Source organism: Mytilus edulis, chromosome 9 (genome assembly GCF_963676685.1).
Source record: "Mytilus edulis chromosome 9, xbMytEdul2.2, whole genome shotgun sequence".
In the NCBI taxonomy this organism is placed as follows: domain Eukaryota; kingdom Metazoa; phylum Mollusca; class Bivalvia; order Mytilida; family Mytilidae; genus Mytilus; species Mytilus edulis.
In genome coordinates, this window is record NC_092352.1 from 15,544,099 (window position 1) to 15,566,432 (window position 22,334).

The following is a 22,334-nucleotide window of genomic DNA, read 5'->3' on the forward strand; positions in this document are numbered from 1 at the left end:
CACTGGTCCAACCAGCTCTTCGTAAAATACATTCCACAGGAATCAGATTATGGAAAGCCTTAGAAACAACTGCTGATCTAGCGCTATGCGAAGAATAAGATTTTAAATTAATTCCTGATTTAGACATCACAGTTTTGATCCACCTGCTAATTGTTTCTCTTGAAACGGCTTTAAACGGTTTCACATAACTTATAAAAAGTTTCTGACTATTACCACGAGCTTGAGCTGTTCTCATCAAATATTCTTTTAAAACAGTAAAAACACACAATCTCCTATCTGGAGGATAAGCAAAAAGTTCAACAAAATGTACATTAAACCCAGGTCTATTCTGTTTTAATAAACCTGAATAAAACAAAGTATAACTATCCTTTCCTTTAACTAAATTGTCTAAACATAGCAAAAACAACGACTGTGTCCTACAAGCCGTGGATAAAACAATTAACATTACTAACTTCAATGTTAAATCTTTCAACGAAATATACTTTACGGGAGATAACTTCCGTAAAAAATTAAAAACTTTAGATACGTCCCAAGTTTCACTATATCTAGGTTCTGAAGGTCGCAAATTATAAACACCTTTTAAAAAATCTGATGATTGTAGCGTTAGAGCCAACTGTCACTCCATTAAACATTATTCCTAAGGCTGACAATGCAGATCTTGCACAATTTATCGTACTATAACTTAATCCTTTATCAAAAAGCACTGTTAAAAAATCTAAGACTTCATTTAAAGCTGGTTGAAGTGGATCAATTTTCCTTTTACTACAGAAACGGAACCATTGCTTGACATAAGTTGAGTATTGCTTTTTCGTACTGTCTCGCCAAGACGCCAAAATGATTTTGGAAGCCTTGTCTGAAATGCCTTGGTTTTCCAAATTTTTCCTGATAACCGACAAGCAAGAAACTTTAACTGATTGTGAAGAGGATGAATCTTTTCCGTTCCTGGAATGGACAGAAGTCTTTTCTTTCGAGGCAACATTTTTGGAAAGTCTATCAACATTTCTAGTAAAACTGGATACCATGCCTGAGTCGGCCATAATGGTACAATCATCAGAACCTCTGCACTGTCTTTCTGAACTTTCTGTAAACATCTACTAATTAGAGAAAAAGGGGGAAAAAGATAATAAAATACCTCATCAGACCATAAAATACTAAAAGCATTTACAAATACTGCCTCAGGGTCAGGTTTCCACGACGAGAAACTCTTAACTTGACAATTTAATCTAGAGGCAAATAAATCATGGTCTGGAGTACCCCAAATCTCCACTAATTTATGGAAAACTTGCTTATCAAGCATCCACTCTAAATGATCGTCAATTTTTCTTGATTCAACATCTGCAGCGTTATATTTACCAGGAATATGTTCTACTGAAATCCATATATTTCTTTCAATACACCAAACCCACAAAAGTTTGGTTATTTCATTCATTTGCTTGGATTTTATACCACCCATATTGTTAACATAAGCAATTGCACTAGAATTGTCACAAAAAATCTTCACATGTATATCTGAATAATTTTTACAAAAAGCCTTCAGAGTATAAGAAATGGCTAACAATTCCAGAACATTTATGTGATAAGTTTGCTCAACATCATTCCATCTTCCTTGAATTTTTTGGTCTTTAAATAAAGCACCCCAGCCTTTTAATGAGGCGTCAGTTGTCATAGAAAAATCTGGATTTTTCCTATTAATGACTCTTTTCTGACAATGTAAGTTTTCAACCCACCATTTTAAATCTGCTTTCATGGCAAATGTTATAGTCATATTTTGATCAAAATTCCCAAATGAAAATTTTAAAGCCTGAATCTTTTCAATTTCTAAATTTCTGTAATATAAATGACCAAAATCCACAGCTGAAAGAGTGGATATTAGCAAGCCTATAACATGGGCAACTAACCGTATACTAGCTACGTTTTTCTTGATCAGATTCTGACATTCTAATACAATTTTTTCTACTTTTTCTTTTGGCAACACAACTGTCATAGATACAGAATCAATAATATTGCCTAAAAAGACAATTTGTTTAGCAGGCTTGAACACAGATTTTCTTTCATGAATTATAAAACCAAGCCACTCCATTAAATCATTAGTATTTTGTACATTTTCTATGCACTCATCTTCAGTATCTCCAAGCAAAAGAGAGTCATCAATATAAGCTACATTCATATAACCAAATTGCGGTAAAGTTGCAAAAACAGGCTTCATTAACTTTGTAAAGATTCTAGGTGCTGATAGCAAACCATTTGGTAAACAGGTATATTGAAAAATAGTGTTTTTCCATATAAAACGTAATAGTTTCTGATGTTCCTCTGCTATAGGAACAGAATAATATGCATGACGCAAATCAATTGAACTGAAAAAACAATTTGGTTTCACCAATTTTAAAGCCATTTCAAAAGTGTCCATCTTGAAATGATGGGGAATAATAAATTTATTCAATTCTTTTAAATTAAGAATCACTCTATGCTCATTTGTATTTTTCTTTGGAACTGTAAAAATTGGAGATATATATTGATCTGTATCAAATTTAACTTCCACTATTACACCTAATTTTTTCAAATTTTCTATTTCGTCATTTATAATCTTTTCCTGGCCTTTATCAAAAATTCTTTGATATGGTGTGAGACTTTGAGTGGGTATTGAATTATCAATAAATTCAAGGTGACAGTGTTCAACTGTATCCAAAATAAATTTATCAGAAGTAATTTTTTGCCAGTTTTCAACATAATTTTTCAATCTACCTGCTGTAAAAGGTTTAATATCAGAGACACCCGCTAAACTTACCTGTTTAGCATAATTTACTTCCTCAGGAAACTTGGAACACCTCTCAAGTTTTTTGAACCACCTTGATCATTTGAATACTGGCCTCTACCGCCGTAACCACGGCCTCGACCACCTCTGTATCCACCACGACGAGACCCTGCACGGCCTCTACCAAAACCTCGTCCTCTACCAAAACTACCTCCTCGAGAAAAACCATTTCCTCTACCTCTTGCATTATTATTATTATTTAAATTTCGACCAAGTCTGTTCATGTCTTGAATTTCTTTCGACTTTTGATGGACATTGTCACCATAAAGCATGTCAGTGAAAGGAATTGAGGGTGAACTTAAATGATGATATTCAGGACTTAAATCAAATCTTTGATATTCCTTTCTTTTTATATTAGTCATCTTGTTATATTGTGACAGTAAAGCTATGGAATCAATCCCCAAATCTATGCAAGACTGCATTTCTTGTTGACAGTCGTCACCCAATTCAGATTTTAGTTTGCACAACATATTTAATAATTTTGTAATGTTACATGATGCTTTAACAACAGTCTCTTGATGTTGTTGTATGACCGAATCAAAAGATCTAGTTTGAGGAGAGAGTAAATCCCAAATGAGCTGATTTACTCTAGTCCTTGTAAGAGAAACACAATTCTCTGGTCTAGCTACTGATTTCATCAGTTCATTGTATTTTTCATCAGATATTCCCTCACGGAAAAATTCATTAACCGTGTCAGCTAAAGTGTCATCTACACTTATATCAACATTATCTTTTGACCTATAAGCTTGAGCAGCAGCTTTAAAAACATTGTCACCCTCTTTGTCAACAGTTTTTTGTTTTTTAGCTGGAGGTTCTGCAACCTCAGTATCACCAACATGATCATTATTGTCATTATTATTTTCATCATAAACCTCAGGGTCTGCACCCTGGCTTTCATCGTAACCCTCAGGCTCAACGTAATACAATTCGTCGACCATCGACTTGAGAGACACAAAATCAGTTTTTTGGGAACTCTGTTCCTGTTGCATGTTCTTCAGAACTGAAAAAACCTCAGCTAAAGTGGGCTCTTTACTAGCTTCGCCAGTATTTTGACTCAGACCTTTAAGTCTTGAAGCAACAGTTCCGGCCTCGCCGGAGCTGACAATTTTTGCACCACTACTACAACTATTTGTATCGTCATTCTTTGAACGAGAATCATCACCGGATGATTTTCTTTTAGGATTTTTACCTTTTGCCTCATTTGAAGCACTTGAACCTTTCTTCAAGGATTTTGAATCAGTTTTCGAGAGCATGGCATCCGCCATTGTTTACACCAAAAAATATCAACTGCCGTAAAACGGTCTATTTATCGTAAATTTACAACAGAGAAAAATATAAAAAAAAATTAATATAAACAATAAACCCCTCGAGTTTATTTACATATTAAACAACAAAAAAATAACTACCTCGTAGTTATTGTGATAAAATATTTCATTATAGAAGCTACAATTACAGACCACGTCTGCCTTCTATGAAATAAAGCTACGAACTGAAGCTACACATGCGCACGAACATCTCATCTGGTCCCGGAAACGGGATGACGTAGTTAAATGTTGCCTTTATAATGCATGAACTCGATATTGTGTATCAGTATTTCGTGTATTTTTTTTTTAGCCTAGACACCATCTACTTAACCATTGAGGTTACCTGTCGAAGACTGCCGACGGTCACATTATCCGATATAAAAAGAGTCTGTCACAACCGGATTTATTAACATTTATTTGTGTCCTGGAAATATCACAAGAACCAGATTAACTGATGAACGGTGAAAGTGAAAATCGTCAATATCAAATTTGACCTCCATTTTGTCATCAGTATCAACATATTAAAATTTGAAAAGCTTAGGTTGAATGGTTAATGAGTAAATGCAACAACATGAATGGAAACGCCATTTTGTTTTATCTTTCAAGAACCATAACTCCTGAACGGTAAAAGTCAAAATCGACATTATTGAACTTGACCTCCATTTTGTCATTCAGTAACAACATATTAAAATTTGAAAAGCTTTGGTTGAACAGTTCATGAGTAAATGAACGGACACGACTGGAAACGCCATTTTTCAATCTTTCAAGAACCATAACTCCTGAACGGTTAAAGTCAAAATCGTCATTATTGAACTTGACCTCCATTTTGTCATCAGTAACAACATATTAAAATTTGAAAAGCTTTGGTTGACAGTTCATGAGTAAATGCACGGACACGACTGGAAACGCCATTTTTCAATCTTTCAAGAACCATAACTCCTTAACGGTAAAAGCCAAAATCGTCATTATTGAACTTGACCTCCATTTTATCATCAGTAACAACATATTAAAATTTGAAAAGCTTTGGTTAAACAGTTCATGAGTAAATGCACGGACAACATTTAGTTGCCGCCCGCGCGACCGACCGACCGACCGCCGTACATCCCCAAATCAATAACCAACATTTTTGTCACAAAAATCCGGTTAAAAATAGATTCCATTTTATTTTTCTATGTTTGTTTGATTTATTATATTAGTTAGAACAGTACGTTTATAATCGAGTTTACTTCTATAAAAATGAGTTTTTGTAGAACTTAGCAGTCAACCAAATGGCGTACCTTCGTTTCACTTTCGACGTTGACATTCTTTTCCTTTTAATAGCTGAACACACCTAGTTCATACGTAACCTGTTTCTAGCTAAGGGGTTTAATTGAATTTCAAATGAATACGCATTATTCACTTGTTCAACAGCGATGTTTCAAATATTCACTTACAAGTGAATAATTCAACAGCGATGTTTCTTTGCTTATTTTGACAAATATGAACCATACTGGCTGATAAGAACGAACTGTCATTTCACTATTTCACTTTCATTAACGATTGAACCAAGAAAATTCATAGCTTTGTATATCTCGTAGCTAATGCCACTTTAAGAAAATAAGAACTAATGTGACAGGAAATTTACGATTAACATTGATATTACATTGAAACATCAAATAAAGAAATGTACTCACTTGACCATAGAATAACCTACTGGGAAACAGCACAAGAAAAAGGTTATCATAAGCACTATCATGAAGAAATTGTTAGATTTTGACGCCTTATAAGGCTTTTCTGGTGGTACTGTGGTATATAAAGCAGAAAACTGAAAACAGAAAAAAAGTAATACATATAAGTTCAAAAGTTTAGGTGAGATTCCTGTCAGCAATTGTTTAACCTGAAATTCTGTCCTTTATTCAAGGATGTATTTGCTGTTAAATAAGAATTATCCTGAGTGCTTAAAGATGTTACAAGATTTGTAAAAATAACTTGACAGAAACGATTTGTAACAAACCTTTCTTAAATTATTTGGTGACACTATTGGTATAATTTGTTCCAACTCCCTCTGGCAAATTTGACGTAAGTTAATTTGGCCATACTTTTAATGTCCTATCTTACTTATACAAAAGAGCGCTTCTGCTGCCCGAAAAACGGAAACTATTATTTTCATTGACACAGTGTTATTCAGTATGGCAACTTTTTAATTTGTTTTTATGATAACTTGTCTCTTTTTAGCTATGCAGCTTTATTTTATCATACTAGTTCCATAAAATATTTCAAAACCTGTGATAAGTGTAATGTATATAAAAGTACATACCAATTTGAGATAAAATTGGGTAAAAGTTGAAATCATAGCTAATGCAGGCAGTAGTGGACAATATAAGAATCCGATCCTAAAAAAACAACAACAATGTCAAAATAAAACAAAATAAAAAATTGATTAGATAAGAATGCATATGACGAATTACTTCAAATAAAATTACAAAAAAAAGCCAACCAATATTTAAAATTAGCAAATAGTTTGAGTTTTGATGGTAGAAAATTATGATAAAATGGCAATTTATCTGTCACAAATGATGCCTGAAATCAATATTCAAGATAGAAATAATTCATTAGACTTATGAATATTGCAGTTATTATCAAATAGTCTGTTTGTATGTATGTTGGCGTTTGTTTTTCTTGCACTTCGGTGTTTTGTTGTTCCGTAGTCTTTCTCTTATAGATAATGTGTTTCCCGCGTATTTTGTTTGTAACCTTGATTTGTTTTCTCTTAATCGATTTATGACTTTTGAACAGAGGTATTCTACTGTTGTCTTTCTTTATATATCCATACTTATCTGAGAATAACCTACCAACAGAGTGCTTGTGTATATACTAAGTCAAGTACACTTTTGGCAATATCGAATTCAGCAGGTCCAATCTTAGCACAAACCCCGCATGAACATTTAGTAGTACACAGCCTGAAAATATATAAAAACAGCATAATTGAGATTTAGAAAACACGAGACTCGTGCGACCCGTGAAATCATATCCCGTCTAATTGAGATGATTGTTTGATCATTAAGAAATGAAAAAAGAAAAGAACGAACCATTTGAAGGTTTGACATTTGTTTTGCTCATGACATTTTAAAAACAAAATACAAATAAAAACGTTAATCAAACTGTTTTAAAAGTTTAGTTGATCTGCATGTTGTGCTAAACTTACTTGCGTGGTAATTCATAGCAGAATATTACAATGATGTGCACCAAGAAATCCAACACTACCAATTTATATAATGTTTGGCCAACATATGTTTCCCAACACTAAAAAAAAGACATATATATGATGATACAATATTTAGTTAATCATTGAAGATGGTCCAACGTTACAGTAGTTACTACTCATCCTCAACACCACCAATGTTGTCGTTAAACAATCTATATAGTTAATTGCAATTTACTATTGTTATGATTGAGTTAAAGGTTTTGTTTTAATTTTGTGCTTTTATGTAAATATGAAGGTCCTCAGTTCTAAAAGGCTAATGCTCGTGGACTGCCTTTCCACGAGGTTATCTTCAGCTCATTAGTTAATATGCGATACTGACATTATTTGAAAATATGCCTTTCAAAAATTAAAATTACATGTTGATAAATTAAGAAGGAATTAAGAAACCTAGGTTCAAACATCTCAGGCAAATGTGACTTAGATGTAATTTGCTATTCCTTTGGGCCCTTTTTGGTCATTTATATCTACTATTGTGACTACATATTTTTACATAACTGGCTTTCAAATATTAATGTTTGAGCGTTCCTGGTGGAGTTTAATATAGAAAAGCGCTTTAGAAGCATGCTTCTACATACACCATGTTTTAATTTTTAATTCACATTAATCTACAAATTAGACATGAAAGAATGAAAAGTAAATATATACTTACATAAATTGTTGAACAAACATTACAGTTAGCTGTTTTCGTTGAACAGCTTATTTGGATATATAATGAAATCATCAATACAGTAAGTGATGCCAACTTAAGGAACACAGTTCTGTCAACAAAAGGAATGAAAATAGAATTTAATGCATTAAAAAAATATAAAACTTATAATCAATAAACATCAAAAAGGGTGGATTTTTCCTTAGAAAAACTAATATTGTGAATGTGATGGTTTTAACAAATGATCCCCTGGTTGTGAAGGAAGATACAGAAATGCAATAGAACTTGCTGCTTCTGGCACATATGTAAACCAATTTCCTCGCAGATCGTTTGAGATATCATGGATTCATTCATATTAATTGTTAGAATATCAATTTTCATTAGTTTTGAAGGTAAATGAAAGCTCAATTAACAGTAATTTTGAAGGTAAATGAATGATCAATTAACCATACTCGACGAAAAAATATGTGTTTAGTAAATTTGAGACGTAAATGACGAAATCACAACTCTCAAAACGGTTTTTATTTTACATAACGAAAATTGATGCAAACGAAAGTTAACGAATCCACAGGATATGATATTTGATTGTGGCTTTTTCTTCGAATACAAAAAGTAAAATAACGAAATTACCGAAAATTTTATACGAAAGGTTCCAAAACAGTCAAACTTTTAGTGACTTTTCATATGTTTACCATATGTTATGTTTTACTATACTGTGAGCTATTAAAATGTTTTCGTTGGCGTCATTGTTAGATATAATTGTACGATTGCCTTGAATTTTTTAAGCCAAACTCACATCTCATAAATTATTTTGAACTGTACACTTTACAAAAGGTATCAAATGATTTTATAAATGATATCACATATCTTGTATTCAACAGGGTTTGTGACGGAAGTAGTATTTACCTGACTAATGTAATTTTGATGACAAATTCCGCTGTGTAATCCTCAGCTTTGACCAGTACTTCGAACAACAATGGTATTATTACATTCAGGAAAGTAATTGTCAGAGATGGCAAAAATTCTACAAGAAGAATCACCACACTCCCACTTGAGGCTTCTGTAGCAAGGTACTGTAAAATTTAAATGAATTAAAAATAGTTGTCTTAGTTCAATATTCTTTATCGTACAGTGCATGATTATCCATGTAAATTTGTCTCACTAAGTTACTTTTACTCTTTTGATAATGTAAATTGCATTAAAATATAAAATCACAAAAATACTGAACTCCGAGGAAAATTCAAAACGGAAAGTCCCTATTCAAACGGCAATACATAGTGCTATTTTTAAAACAGTCAGACAAGCTGACAGGTACAAATAGATTTCGTTCGTTCTTTTATTAAATCATTATTATAACAGTAGATAGGAAATTATAAAACAATTATTCATAACACTGTTTTTCGCATGATTTCACTTACATCAGTTGCCCATGTGTTGACATAATAGATCAAGTATCCTGCTCCACCAAGAATAGCCAGAATCAAGATGTTTATCACCACCCTGATTGTGTAGGTCTTACATTTTTGACCCGTCGTCCATTCTGATCTGGTTAACAAGTACTTCTGATGATCAAGGTTAGCCTAGTAATTATAAAATTAAAATGATTAAAATGTTCATATCCAATATCAGTAACATATCAATGACACGCCTTGGGTTTAGCCCTTAACCTTTAATAGTGTGCATTATTTAATAACATGCCTCTTTTTAAATTTTATTTGAGGTACTAGCGTAGTGTACTTTTTTGTATTCCGACCTTTACACTAAATATGTTTGAAAGATCGACAGTTTCGAAAAGAATTAGACTAAAAAAAATGAAATTTCAATTTTTATAATTATATTTTATAATATAACAAAGAAATAAAGAGTAAAACAATTTAAAGTTTTTCTTTTGTTTTTCCTGTTCATCATAGTGTTCATCACATTTGTAATCGAGAGCACGTTCTGTCATAATGTTGCGTTTATTGGAAAATAGTTTCAGGAAAGCCTTGTAATTGATGTCTGTCTATTAAAATCAAGGGATCTAATGAATCATTGATGTATTGAGACATAGTGGCAACATCGCCTGCACTGTGTCCAGCGACAAATTTGTCACATCATCATGGTCAGCAAAAATTTCATCCTTTTTATATATATTTACATACGGCTGCTTGGTTTTATATGAAATATATTTTCGTTTTCCAAAGCTCTTTTGAAAAGTATTTCTTTGAACCACTTTTCACATAATCATTACAAGTTACTCTCAGGAAATGCAACATTACAACTACTTACAATTATATCATTGTAAATACTGTTTTTCTTGCCATGACCGGTATTTTCGTCATCCAAAGCATAATCCCATCCTCCAAATACCTTGTTACAATAGTCTACTTTATCCTTTTGATTATCTTGCGCTAAGTTTTCCTTGAAACTTCTAATTGTGCTGAAAAAAAAAAAGATTTAGGTTTTTATTAATATTGACATTTCCTCGATCAGCAATCAATGCAAAATTGGTGAACATTCATTGGTAAACATTCATCGTGTTTGTTGTAAAATTCTATCAATTATTATAATGACAAATTTCCCTACAAAGTTTCCTATCTGGCTTGAGCTAAAATTATATTTGTGTACTATAGACAACGCTTGGTATAAAGATGTTGATAAATACAATACCTTCTCAAGTAAAAAAAGGATCATAGAGCAACGAATTAAACACTCATTTTCTATATTTTTTTGTATAAGAATTTACAAAGTGTCATTTATAAAAATAAGTAGATGTGATATGATTGCCAATGAAACAACTCTCCATTAGTGACCAAACGACATAGAGGTTTACAACAATAGATAGATCATCGTGCAGCATTCAACCATGAGCTCAAATTCATACCGCATAATCAGCAATAAAAGGCCCCGAAACAACTAATTAAGAACAATTAAGACGAGACAAGCGACGACCTGATTTATGAACAAAGTAAAATAAAAAAGTACCGATCTCCAAGAAAATTTCGAAACGAAAAGTTCCTTAACAAATGGCAAAATCAAAAGCTCAAACACATCAAAAGAACGGAAAACAACTGTTACATTCCTGACTTGCTACACGCATTTCTTTTATAGAAAATGGTGGGTAATGAAAGAAAAACAAAAATGATTTAAAGCAACAAATACGTAAAACGTGTAAGTTTGTACAATAATTTTAGAGAGTGCCTATAAAGTGTCCTGGTATGTTGTGTAGTTATTTAACAGCAATCTGTTAATAATCTGATACTATGGATGTTGACTATCAATATCAAAAAAGAGAGTTAGAACTTAAAGTTTAACTGCAAATTTTGAGACAAGAAATCTACGACTTTTAAATTTCCTTATAGATTTTTTCACCATGCGGTAATCTCCTACTTTTGAAAGTTTCAAAATTGACAGTTCTTATTTATTTACGTTCTTTCACTCAATTGGCAAGTTGGTCTGATGTGTAGTGATTCCTGTTCACATTTTTAGGTATTTTTTTTTAATCAGAGAAGTTATTTTTTACAAGTTAGTTACTCTACAGTACATGTAGAAGCTGCAACCACTTAGAGTGAGTTTTAAATTAACTAAAACATAGTTGCAAAAGTAGTACTTAAATAACTTACAATCTTGCCATTCGTACAAGACTAAAGAATAAAACACCAAGTACTGCCATAAAATAGGCAAAAGGCATTAAGTATTCATTAGAAGATGTAATATTGATCTCTTTTGCAGGGTACCATCCATAAAAGAGAGCTGTTTTCTCCATCCATCCCTGCAAAACAATAAAAGAAATAGTTGTTACTAGAGACAGTGACAGAGGAGCAGGTATCACCCTTTTATGCCATGGTGTAAATTGAACTGTTAATAAGTACCATGTAAATCGTATAGTAAAGAAGCAAAATGAGATTGTTAAAGGAGTAGGTTCAGTAAGACCCCTTTTTGGCCCCAAAATATAGCAGTTTTACAAAATTGTTAAAATGTAAACCTTTAGTTATTTATTGGACAGTAGAATGCTTCTGCTACATAAATGTGGGCTGTTTTTGACAATACAATGCACATATATCCAGTACTAGCACCATTAAGTCATGCTAAATTACTGAAATCCTCATAATTCTATCATTTTAGTTAAATTTTAGACGGTTTTCGTGTAAAACGAAAGTGGCCGCATTCGTGTTCATCCTTAATATTGAAATGTAATTTGTATTTTATGATAATACATAACATATATAAAGGTTGAGGATTAACACGGATGCGGCCACTTTCATTTTTACCAAAAACCATCTGAAAAGTGACATTTTTCGGCATATTAAGTAGATTTTTCATATTTGAGCTTGAATCGGATCGTTTTTAATGACTAAATCTGTTAAAATCTTTCACATAAACTAATTAATTCAAATAAAATAGACACTTAAGTGTTTAAAAAGTGGTAAAATTTTTTCATCAGATGAACCTGAAATTTGAGGCCAAAATCGGTCCTTACCGGACCTACTCCTTTGATGTATGCCTTTTTGTGCTTCTTTGTTACATTAATTTGTTTTTTAAGTGATTGAGATGATAACATTATGTTCACTGCTGTTAACCAATTTTTGACATTTTTATCAATTGTGTCTGTTTGTTTTGTTCACGCATCGTTGTCAATATTATGGAATTTGATGCGACTGTCGTACAAGTGAGAGTTTTTGCTAGCTATAAAACCAGGTTCAATCCACCATTTTCTACATAAGAAAATGCATATACTATGTCAGGAATATGACAGTTTTTATCCATTCGTTTGATGTGTTTGAGCTTTTGATTTTGTCAGTTGATTAGAGACTTTTGTTTTTTGAATTTCCATCGGAGTTCAGTATTTTTGTGATTGTACTTTTTTTTATTAATTATTTATTGATGTGAATTTGTTTTTATGTAGGATTGGGCATATATAATACAGATAGAAGGGACAACATGTTAAGTATAGTTATAGTATTATCTTATTCATGAAATCAAATTAACTATAATTTAAAACCGAGATGTAAAATGTTAAAAATTTATTGAATAAATATGAGCAAATTTCATTAAGTAACTGTAGGATGTATTTTACAGAAGTATTCACTAGATAGTTGCTATGTAACTGACAAAATGTGATTATTTATCACAACTTTTGTGTTAAGTAATTAATGTGATCTTGAAAAAACTTGGGTAAACTTAGAAAATAATTGAATATACTCCGTGAAGACCTCACATGTGTAGATTACATTAAAATATATAGATTAAAATGTTGCTGATCAAAACCAAATTGAATTTATTCATTTTTGTGTTGTTACGATTTGTTAAAAAAATGAAACGACGGCTAATGTATGTTTCGCGTTAACAAACCCAATTAATAACCTGAACAAATTCTTCCAGGGTTTATTCTGTTTTATTTCATGACCCATACTATTACATGCTCTATTGGCATTAAACAAGCGTTAAACAGCAATAACTTCATATCACACCAAAGGGGCATCTTTAACCGATTTATAGAATTGTAGATCGGTTGGATATCCTTAGAATTGAAATGTGTTTACCTTTACCGTCATCAAATAAAACATCTTTATCAAATTAATGATATGCCAGGAAGTTAAAACACTTGCAATGGCAGTGAAGGATGTTTTTTTTTTCAAAAGTTTTTAAGCAGAAAATTATTGTTAAAACTTAGAGGGTCCAGGAATTATAACGATGCCGACTGTTTCTCGATGAGCAACCGACAATAAATCATACGAAAACAGTATAAAACAAATCTTACAGTTCCTTGAATGAAATCCTGGACAACTCTAGCTCCACTTGTTGAATAAACTAAACTGGTATCATACTCTGAGGTACAAGTGGCAGTATTAGTAGTGGAAACCCCTGATACACTGGTACCTGTTACGTCAGTAGTGTACGTACTTTCTGCGTTGAATACAATTGGAGGAAACACCACAAACCAAAACATTATCAAAAACAAGTAAAGGTTCAAAAAGAACATCCATTTCAAAAACACAAAGTATGACAGCACTCCTGTTCCTTGATGACCTGGAAAATACAATGTATAATTAGTGTCAGGTGTTGTTTTCGAAGTAACCCATGTGCACGATGTATGTTTTATCTTAAGACAATAATGGCTCGGTTACAGTGCACAGTTATTGGTTTAGAACGTTGATGTTAAACTTTCAGGAAGGGGCAAAAAGAAACAAAAATATTTGTCCATAGAACTCGCACTATCATCTTCATATTCATTGAGCCAATTCTGCGAAAACAAACATGATACGTCATAATGAACAATGGGTTATGATTTTTAAGTTGGTGTGAACAATTCTTCCCAGCGGACGGATGAACGTAAACATTGGAAACAACCGTTCAACCGTTTATTTTAATATTGAAACAGTACGAAATTAAATACAATATAGTCAATAATTTAAATCATAAACAACCTCTGTGTCATCTAGTAGACCTTTAAATTTACACAATAAACATATACTTTATAAAGCAGTACGTTCGATGAAAATCTGTTCAATCATGAATGGTAATATTGTGGTGATACAATACCCCACAGATTGCATTTTGATATGGAGAAAAGTTTAAATCTACCATTTGAATGCGTAATACGTATGGTGTATAACAAATAATAGTTTTCTTTGTTTTCTTTAAAAATCTTTTCAAGTTTCACATTTTATTTTGATCGCACGAATGATTGAATTGACTGAGTTCCAGGTAACAGCAAATACAAATATCCTATATTGGATATAAGTGCCCGAATACCTTGTCACGATCGGAATAGATCACGTGTTTTTATCGGTCAAGAATAAGGACAGATAGATTTAAACAAATTTGCATTTTATTCAAGTATACTCTCCTATAACAATTTCTTCACGACTTGTCTTTTTTATTTGCTTAACCGCTATGAGTCAATGGTCATTATATTTTATTTTAAGAAAATTAAATAAATTCATCACGAAAAGACTATTTTAATATGAAGACTCTCAAATTTGACGTCTTTTTTAGAAAAAAAAAGTAGGGTAGTAATGGTGTCAATGTGATCTAATGTGTCGAAGTAGGCATAAACAAAATAACAGTAGCACATTCGTTATCCCCAAATCGAAATGAATAAAACCCCTTATGTATAGTTATAAGTTCAAGTGAATAACTTACACAACGGATACTATTTTTTTCAAACAGTACACGGTGTTACAATTATCCGTATTTCAAACCCTTCAGTTAGTGCTGACTTCTTTCTTTTGTTGATATCTATCCTGTACAATGTTAATTGTATGTCCAACAACACAGAGAGCACGTCATGGTATGACGATATTGAAAAGGACCCACTAGAGCACCGATCACATTTGCCACATTGTATAGCTCGTAAATATAGTGCCTTAGTTGGTATGATTATCAGATGCTTACAACGCGCGCCTGGGGAACCAAATCAACGGGGTCTATTTGCAACACGCCACCGGCATTCCAAATATAATTGAAAATGGAAATGGCGAATGTTCCAAAGATACAACAATCCGACAAAACAGAAGACAACAGCCGAAGGCCACCAATAGATCTCCAACACAGCGAGAAAATCCCGCACCTAGAGTATAATCCTGATATACCGATGAGGTTTAGAAAAGACACCTGACGTAGAAAATTATACACTTGGTATCTTTAATGCGTTTTGTCAAGCCTTTATGGTTTATTATGTTGGAGTCTCTTGGAAATTTGGGAAGTCAATTTTATAGCTTATTCATGACCAATAATAAAATGACCAAATGATGTCTTTTATACGAACAGTATAGGTTAAATTGACTGCTACAGCGAATCGTGATAAAAGGAGTCACTATAATTGCTTAAATTCACTTAATTTGAACTGTGTTGGATAGTTGTCTCATTACAGCAATCACATCACATCCTTTTTTGTAGATTATATCGTAATGAGACAAGGTTAAGTGTATCGTGATAGTCATAAGATCATAATGAGAAATAATTTATCCACTTGTTAAGTACAAACTCAGCATATCAAATTGTGCAGAATCTGAAGCAAAAACACAAATTTCTCAAGGTTCATAGAATTAAGATTTTGTTGCGTTTGAATTTCAAAAATACACATCAGTTTTTTGTGGGAAAAGGTGGGGTAACAAAAAAGGCACATACCAGAGGGATTCTAAAGAAATCCGCAGTCCAAGGACTGCCAACCACTTATACAATATACAGAGAACTAAAGACTGAGCAACACGAACACAAACATAAAATCATAATACAACTCAGGTGCTCCGAAAGGATAAGCAGTTCCTGTTCCACAATTAGCAACTGGCGTGTTACTCGTGTCGAGTTTATTGATAACGGACTAATTGTATTGTAGTTACATTACCTTCTATTCTCTTGAACCATGATCTCCATAGTTCTAGTTTATATCCAGTTTCCTTTAAACTAATTTTAAATTTTCTCCAGTTCTGAAAACAAATTAAATGACAAAATAAATAACAGAAAGTGTCTTTAAAAAAATAATAAACGAAAGTCAAGTCCTGGTATTTTGAAAAAAGTAAAAAAAATAAAGGGAAGCAAATATATCCCATGTCAAATATTTGCGGAAACAAAACTTAAAGACCCAAATCAAATCTCGAATACCCAAATTGATTACTTTGAATTGATAAGATGTAAAAAAAGAAAGGGTATTCAATGTGATCACAGTATTAATAATCCAACATGAATTAAAAGAAAATTGAGCTATCCTCTTATCAAATATTTTCCTTCCATATTATTTTTTCTTTAAGGAAATTATGATCTTACAATAAAAGTGTGTTTAAGTTCTTAAACGTCTTCCCATTTATTTTTAAATATTTACTCCCAGAAAGACAATGACTAAAGCTAAATACCATACTAACTGCAAGTGATCGTGTATTGTATAGTTAAATAGTGACACAGATGAACAGTATAGAAAAAGAACGTGTTGATAACCTAATACCATAATAAATAACACATAATTTACCGTATGTCTCACTTGCTGTGATAATTCAATTAAAACCATATTAGAATGTGTTCTTTTTTATCATTATTATTATAAACACTTGAATAAGATAGACAAAATTACATATACAGTTTTCATTTCGTGCAGGGAATATGTTTTTAATCAGATTAAATACAAATATGTAAATTGTAGATGCAAGTACTGCGCTTAAATTTTGAAAACAAAAATGGCAAACATACTGAATTGTTTAGAATTTTATGCGACTACAAGTGAGAGATTTAGCTAGCTATAAAATCCACCATTTTCTGCATACGAAAATGCCTGTAGCAAGTCATGAATATGACAGTTGTTATCCGCTCGATTGATATGTTTGAGCTTTTGAATTTGCCATTTGTTGATGGACTTTCCGTGTATATTTTTTCTCGGAGTTTGGCATTTTTGTTATTTTACTAAACGATAGTTATTATCATATGTGAATACTGATATGACTATTTTAAATTTTGTTTTATGTCAATGTTTATTGTTTGTATTTATTATACTTGGATGTATATTGTTTATTATACTTGGATGTATATTGTTTATTATACTTGGATGTATTTTGTTTATTATACTTGGATGTATATTATTTATTATACTTGGATGTATATTGTTTATTATACTTGGATGTATATTATTTATTATACTTGGATGTATATTGTTTATTATACTTGGATGTATATTGTTTATTACACTTGGATGTATATTGTTTATTATACTTGGATGTATATTGTTTATTATACTTGGATGTATTTTGTTTATTATACTTGGATGTATATTGTTTATTATACTTGGATGTATATTATTTATTATACTTGGATGTATATTGTTTATTATACTTGGATGTATATTATTTATTATACTTGGATGTATATTGTTTATTATACTTGGATGTATATTGTTTATTATACTTGGATGTATATTGTTTATTATACTTGGATGTATATTGTTTATTATACTTGGATGTATATTATTTATTATACTTGGATGTATATTGTTTATTATACTTGGATGTATATTGTTTATTATACTTGGATGTATATTGTTTGTATGTATTATACTTGGATGTATATTATTTCCTTATATCTTATGTCCAGTTTCCCTACCTGTTTCTGGTGATATTTCCATGCATCACATCCTTTAACTGGTTTTACAGGCTTTTCAAACAGTTTGTTTCTATAAAATAAATATTCAAATGTTAGTTTTCATTTAATAAAATACAGAACCGTAATTTAATATGAAAGGCAAAACAATATCAGAGAGGACGTAAGAAAACACAATTATTCTGGTATTAATGTTTTTGAAAGGCACAGACTTTTTGGTCAATAGAAATCATTTGAAATGCTTCCATATGAAAAGTATTAGACTTTCGTCAGGATGATGCAGTTTTTATCATTAAGATCGTGGATCTGCATTCACAAGATAGTTTAGTCAGACATTTAGCGAAGAAAAAAAACGAAAACCATGATCAGACAAATGGATGAATTGATATACCAGAACGTTTACACGCTGATGTAATGTGAATATAGATCTTGTTTTGTACTAGATAGATACAATGAACGTACTAGTTCAAAACTTAGATCTAACAGGGCACAGAAAGACATGTCTCATGACTAGAGGAGAACCAGCGAATGTCAAATTTCAAGTCTTTGGCTTGATCCGACAGGGGTTCAAACCAATTTTCTCTTGCACTCGAGGCAAGCACGCTACTGTGAATTCAATAGACAAGGTCGTTAAAAACTTCCATTTGTTGAATAGACGGTTAATAATGTTTATAGAAATCCATTGAACGTCTATTTAGATTTCTTGTATTACCGCCATAGAAACAGTAAAAGTTGCATGAAATCCAAAGCACTATCACAAACTACATCTATCGATAGACTTTCATAGAAAAATTGAAGATGTTGATGAGAAAAACGATTATGGCATATACTGTTTGTCTTAAACGGAAATTTAAAGAAACTTGGCGGTCCAAAATCGATGGAATCGTTTTAAAGGCATCTCATATTCCAAACAAACACTTTTGTTCAGGGAAACAAGGGCTAAATACAAAACGTTTTCGTAGCAATTGTATAGATTTCTATTAATTTTCTCCTCAAGCTCGATTCTTAAACACTTTTGAATCCATAATACATGCATCATTAAAAAATAATTAAAAGTCTCAATTTACCATAAAATATCTAAAATAAATAAACACTTCTTTGTGGAATAAAAGATCCTTATGTCGTCTTGTTTATGTGATTGTTTAATCTTTATTCTCAGCACAAGGATGAAAGAAGAGTATACTCAAGATAGCATATCAGATAAAGAGACAAAAAAAATGTGTTATGTAATGACGTATACACAACTACACAAATATTTAGAAGAAGGACTAACAAAGGAGAAATGGAGACAATGGTTGATTTGTTTCTGGCCTTACATCTATAAACAGGAGATGAGGTATAACTGTCAATGAGACAACTGTCCACCAAAATTCAAATTAAATGGATTTGCAAAAGTTAAAATTAAAATTTATGAGAATCTTCTTGTACCGTATATAGGTTTTAGATTCTTCTGCAATTTCTATATTTTCATTCTCTTCAAAGGCGAGTAAACCAATATGGAAGGCGAGTGAACCAATATGGACATCATTAAATCAAGCTTACAATTTACTAAGGTGATGGAAAACTGCTAATACTTTTTATTGATACCGACTAGATCCAATCAAAAGATGTTTATATGAATTGGTACATCATCATTTAGCTTTAATGACATTTTTGGATATGTGCTAGAATTTTTGGTCTCCTCTTTTCCGCAGGTTTAGTGTTATTGGGAATAAAACCTTTTGTGTGTAAGTTTGAAAATTTGGAACCCCATAGGGCATAAATAATATCAAAGATAATACTTGGTTTAATAGTTCTAAAAAGTATATAGGGAGTAACCTATGTATTGTTAAGTTTCAGTTTTTGCGCCACTTCTGCTAGAATCCTCTAAATAGTTTTGACTTGTGCCTTTTCTCAGACCAGTTCATATCCTTGGTCTTTACACTGAACCGATTTGATTAAAAGCTAATTAAGCTTTTGTTTTGCTACAGTTATCCCGCACCACACTATCGCATTGGCTTTTACTATGAACCTATTAGAACAGGAACTGCTTACCCTTCCGGACCACCTAAGTTCACCACGGGTTTTACCGGGGTTCGTGATGACCCCTCTTAAGTTGTATGTGTAGTGTTTTATGGACTGTTGTTTGTCTTTTCATCAAATTTCCCTTTCGGTCGTGGTGTTTGTCGATTTTTTATTGAATTACTGACTTTTGTACAGTCCTTTGTATCATCTCTCTGGGTTCGTTTATAATTGTATTTTCAAGACTTTTCGTCCAAAACGCTTCAATTGGTATGTTGAAACTCTTCAAGTTCCCTCTAGAGGAAGTTCTTATCCTCGGAAATGAGAATAGGAAGTTGAACAATTTCTAAAGTTTCAAATTTCGGCGGTTCAAGTTAATGACTTCAATTTTACTAATCGGCTTGTACAAAAGTTTTTCTTAAAAATTTTCATATTTTTAATTAACTGGTTACTAGCTATATAATTTCATCATGAACATAAAATTTTCTTTTCAGGAAAAGTCTTCAGATCCTTTTTTGAATCAACAGGAGATTATGTTGTAATGTACTTACTTATCATGCTTATTGTAAGGAGATTATGTTGTAATGTACTTACTTATCATGCTTATTGTAAGGAGATTATGTTGTAATGTACTTACTTATCATGCTTATTGTAAGGAGATTATGTTGTAATGTACTTACTTATCATGCTTATTGTAAGGAGATTATGTTGTAATGTACTTACTTATCATGCTTATTGTAAGGAGATTATGTTGTAATGTACTTACTTATCATGCTTATTGTAAGGAGATTATGTTAACTAGTATTTTCGTATAAAACTGCTTTATTTTATCTGTATTATAAACTATTGTCAATTATGTCATAGTTAAAATCGGTAATCGAGATTAAACATCTTAAAACGTGTTGGTGACTGATATAAACGGATGGAAATTATTGAAAAAAACGAAAATAAAATGAATAAGGCAACCATTACAAAATGTATCCGGTAGATCAATTCGCTTTGAATTGAACTAGTTTAACTTTTTAGATATTATATATGTAAGCCTCAAATCTATGTCCGGCCTCAAATCTATGTCCTTTCCGCAAATCTATGTCCTTTTTAATATTGCGTCGTAGACGTTACAAATCCATGTCCTTTATTGTCTCAAATCTATGTCCTGTATTGTCTCACATCTATGTCCTTTATTTACTCAAATCTATGGCAATTTTTGGCTCAAATCTATGTCCTTTCATCGACGTAAAACATAACAAAACGTCATCAAGTAAACAATGAAAAGTTAACAATTACAGGTGTAAGTACAGCCTTCAAGACGGAGAATTCACTCACAACGAACAAACATTGTACAAGTGGTTTTTATGACAAAAGCAAGGTTAACATACACATGGTTTAAAATTGCTATATGTTTTGTCTTTAAAACTGGAGGGAATCTGTTATGAATAGTGGACTGATGGAATATTTTCAAAAACGTCAACTAGAGATTTATCCTCTTGAAATGTTTTCTGACAATTATCAGGATATTTTTACTCCTACTATAGTGGAATATTTACAATTCAAAACAAGTCCAGCCATGAAAAAAGCGACTGCAGTATTGACATCTAGTTTCTGGAGAGAAGAGATATGCAAAAACATAAAGAATGATTCTTCTCGGGGAAATATTCGATATTAAAGACATTATTACAAGTTTTACATTTGAACTAAATAGATATCAGCTAAGACCAAACAATTGAAACATGTTCTTTTGTGATTCACAAATATTTCAATTAAAAATATAAAAAACGTTTTATTTTTAGCAATTTAGAATGATTTTTTTGATACTAGTATTCAAGAAAAACATAGATAAAGTGGTATAAATGTCAATGAAACAGCAATATGAACAAATTCAAAGACAAAACGAAGTAAGTTGAAGTTGCAAACAAATATTCATTCGTTACTGTCTTTTTTTTAGTAAAATAGATATGGTTTTGTGGTTTCATTCTTAAAGACGGCATACAATAATAACACACGCATGTAAAGATTTTAACCACACACATGAAAAAAGACTTAATAAAACAAAAAGCATATAAGACCGTACTTGAAACAATATCATAAATACCAGCTAAATAATTTAGCCGGATTTTCTTAAACGTATACTATACTTCGGCTCTTGCACATACATGGAGAACACATACCAACTTAATATTGAATTATGGGAAATTACTTAATAATATAAAAAACCTATAAGGCCGAACTTATTAGACGGGCATAAATTTGCACATGGCGAAA

At 31.7% G+C, this 22,334-nt stretch overlaps 2 protein-coding genes across 31 annotated transcripts in view; both read right to left on the minus strand.

The window, feature by feature from the left end:
- Nucleotides 1–22,334, minus strand: part of LOC139487692 (transmembrane channel-like protein 7) — a 65,739-nt gene that overhangs the window by 10,294 nt on the left and 33,111 nt on the right. For all 29 annotated transcript variants that reach the window (XR_011655866.1, XR_011655861.1, XR_011655859.1 and 26 more), the window contains 12 exons: nucleotides 18,075–18,144; nucleotides 16,336–16,417; nucleotides 13,747–14,015; nucleotides 11,609–11,757; nucleotides 10,275–10,425; nucleotides 9,425–9,586; nucleotides 8,913–9,079; nucleotides 8,010–8,118; nucleotides 7,301–7,398; nucleotides 6,948–7,055; nucleotides 6,413–6,488; nucleotides 5,790–5,920 (listed from right to left, as the gene is read on the minus strand). Coding sequence is in view for 19 of the 29 variants with exons in the window: in XM_071272669.1 (XP_071128770.1) it covers nucleotides 5,790–5,920; nucleotides 6,413–6,488; nucleotides 6,948–7,055; nucleotides 7,301–7,398; nucleotides 8,010–8,118; nucleotides 8,913–9,079; nucleotides 9,425–9,586; nucleotides 10,275–10,425; nucleotides 11,609–11,757; nucleotides 13,747–14,015; nucleotides 16,336–16,417; nucleotides 18,075–18,144 (1,572 nt within the window). In the remaining 10 variants the exon portion in view is untranslated. The remainder of the gene's footprint in view (nucleotides 1–5,789; nucleotides 5,921–6,412; nucleotides 6,489–6,947; nucleotides 7,056–7,300; nucleotides 7,399–8,009; nucleotides 8,119–8,912; nucleotides 9,080–9,424; nucleotides 9,587–10,274; nucleotides 10,426–11,608; nucleotides 11,758–13,746; nucleotides 14,016–16,335; nucleotides 16,418–18,074; nucleotides 18,145–22,334) is intronic.
- On the minus strand, nucleotides 969–4,152 carry LOC139487694 (uncharacterized). Of its 2 annotated transcripts, none has more exons than XM_071272681.1 (2): nucleotides 2,786–4,152; nucleotides 969–1,094 (listed from the first exon to the last, which is right to left on the minus strand). In XM_071272681.1, the coding sequence occupies exon 1, from the start codon at nucleotides 4,075–4,077 to the stop codon at nucleotides 2,800–2,802; it is 1,278 nt and encodes a 425-aa protein (XP_071128782.1). In that variant the 5' UTR covers nucleotides 4,078–4,152; the 3' UTR covers nucleotides 969–1,094; nucleotides 2,786–2,799. The 2 variants fall into 2 exon arrangements, with proteins under 2 accessions (XP_071128782.1, XP_071128783.1); XM_071272682.1 differs by having other exon boundaries at nucleotides 972–1,091.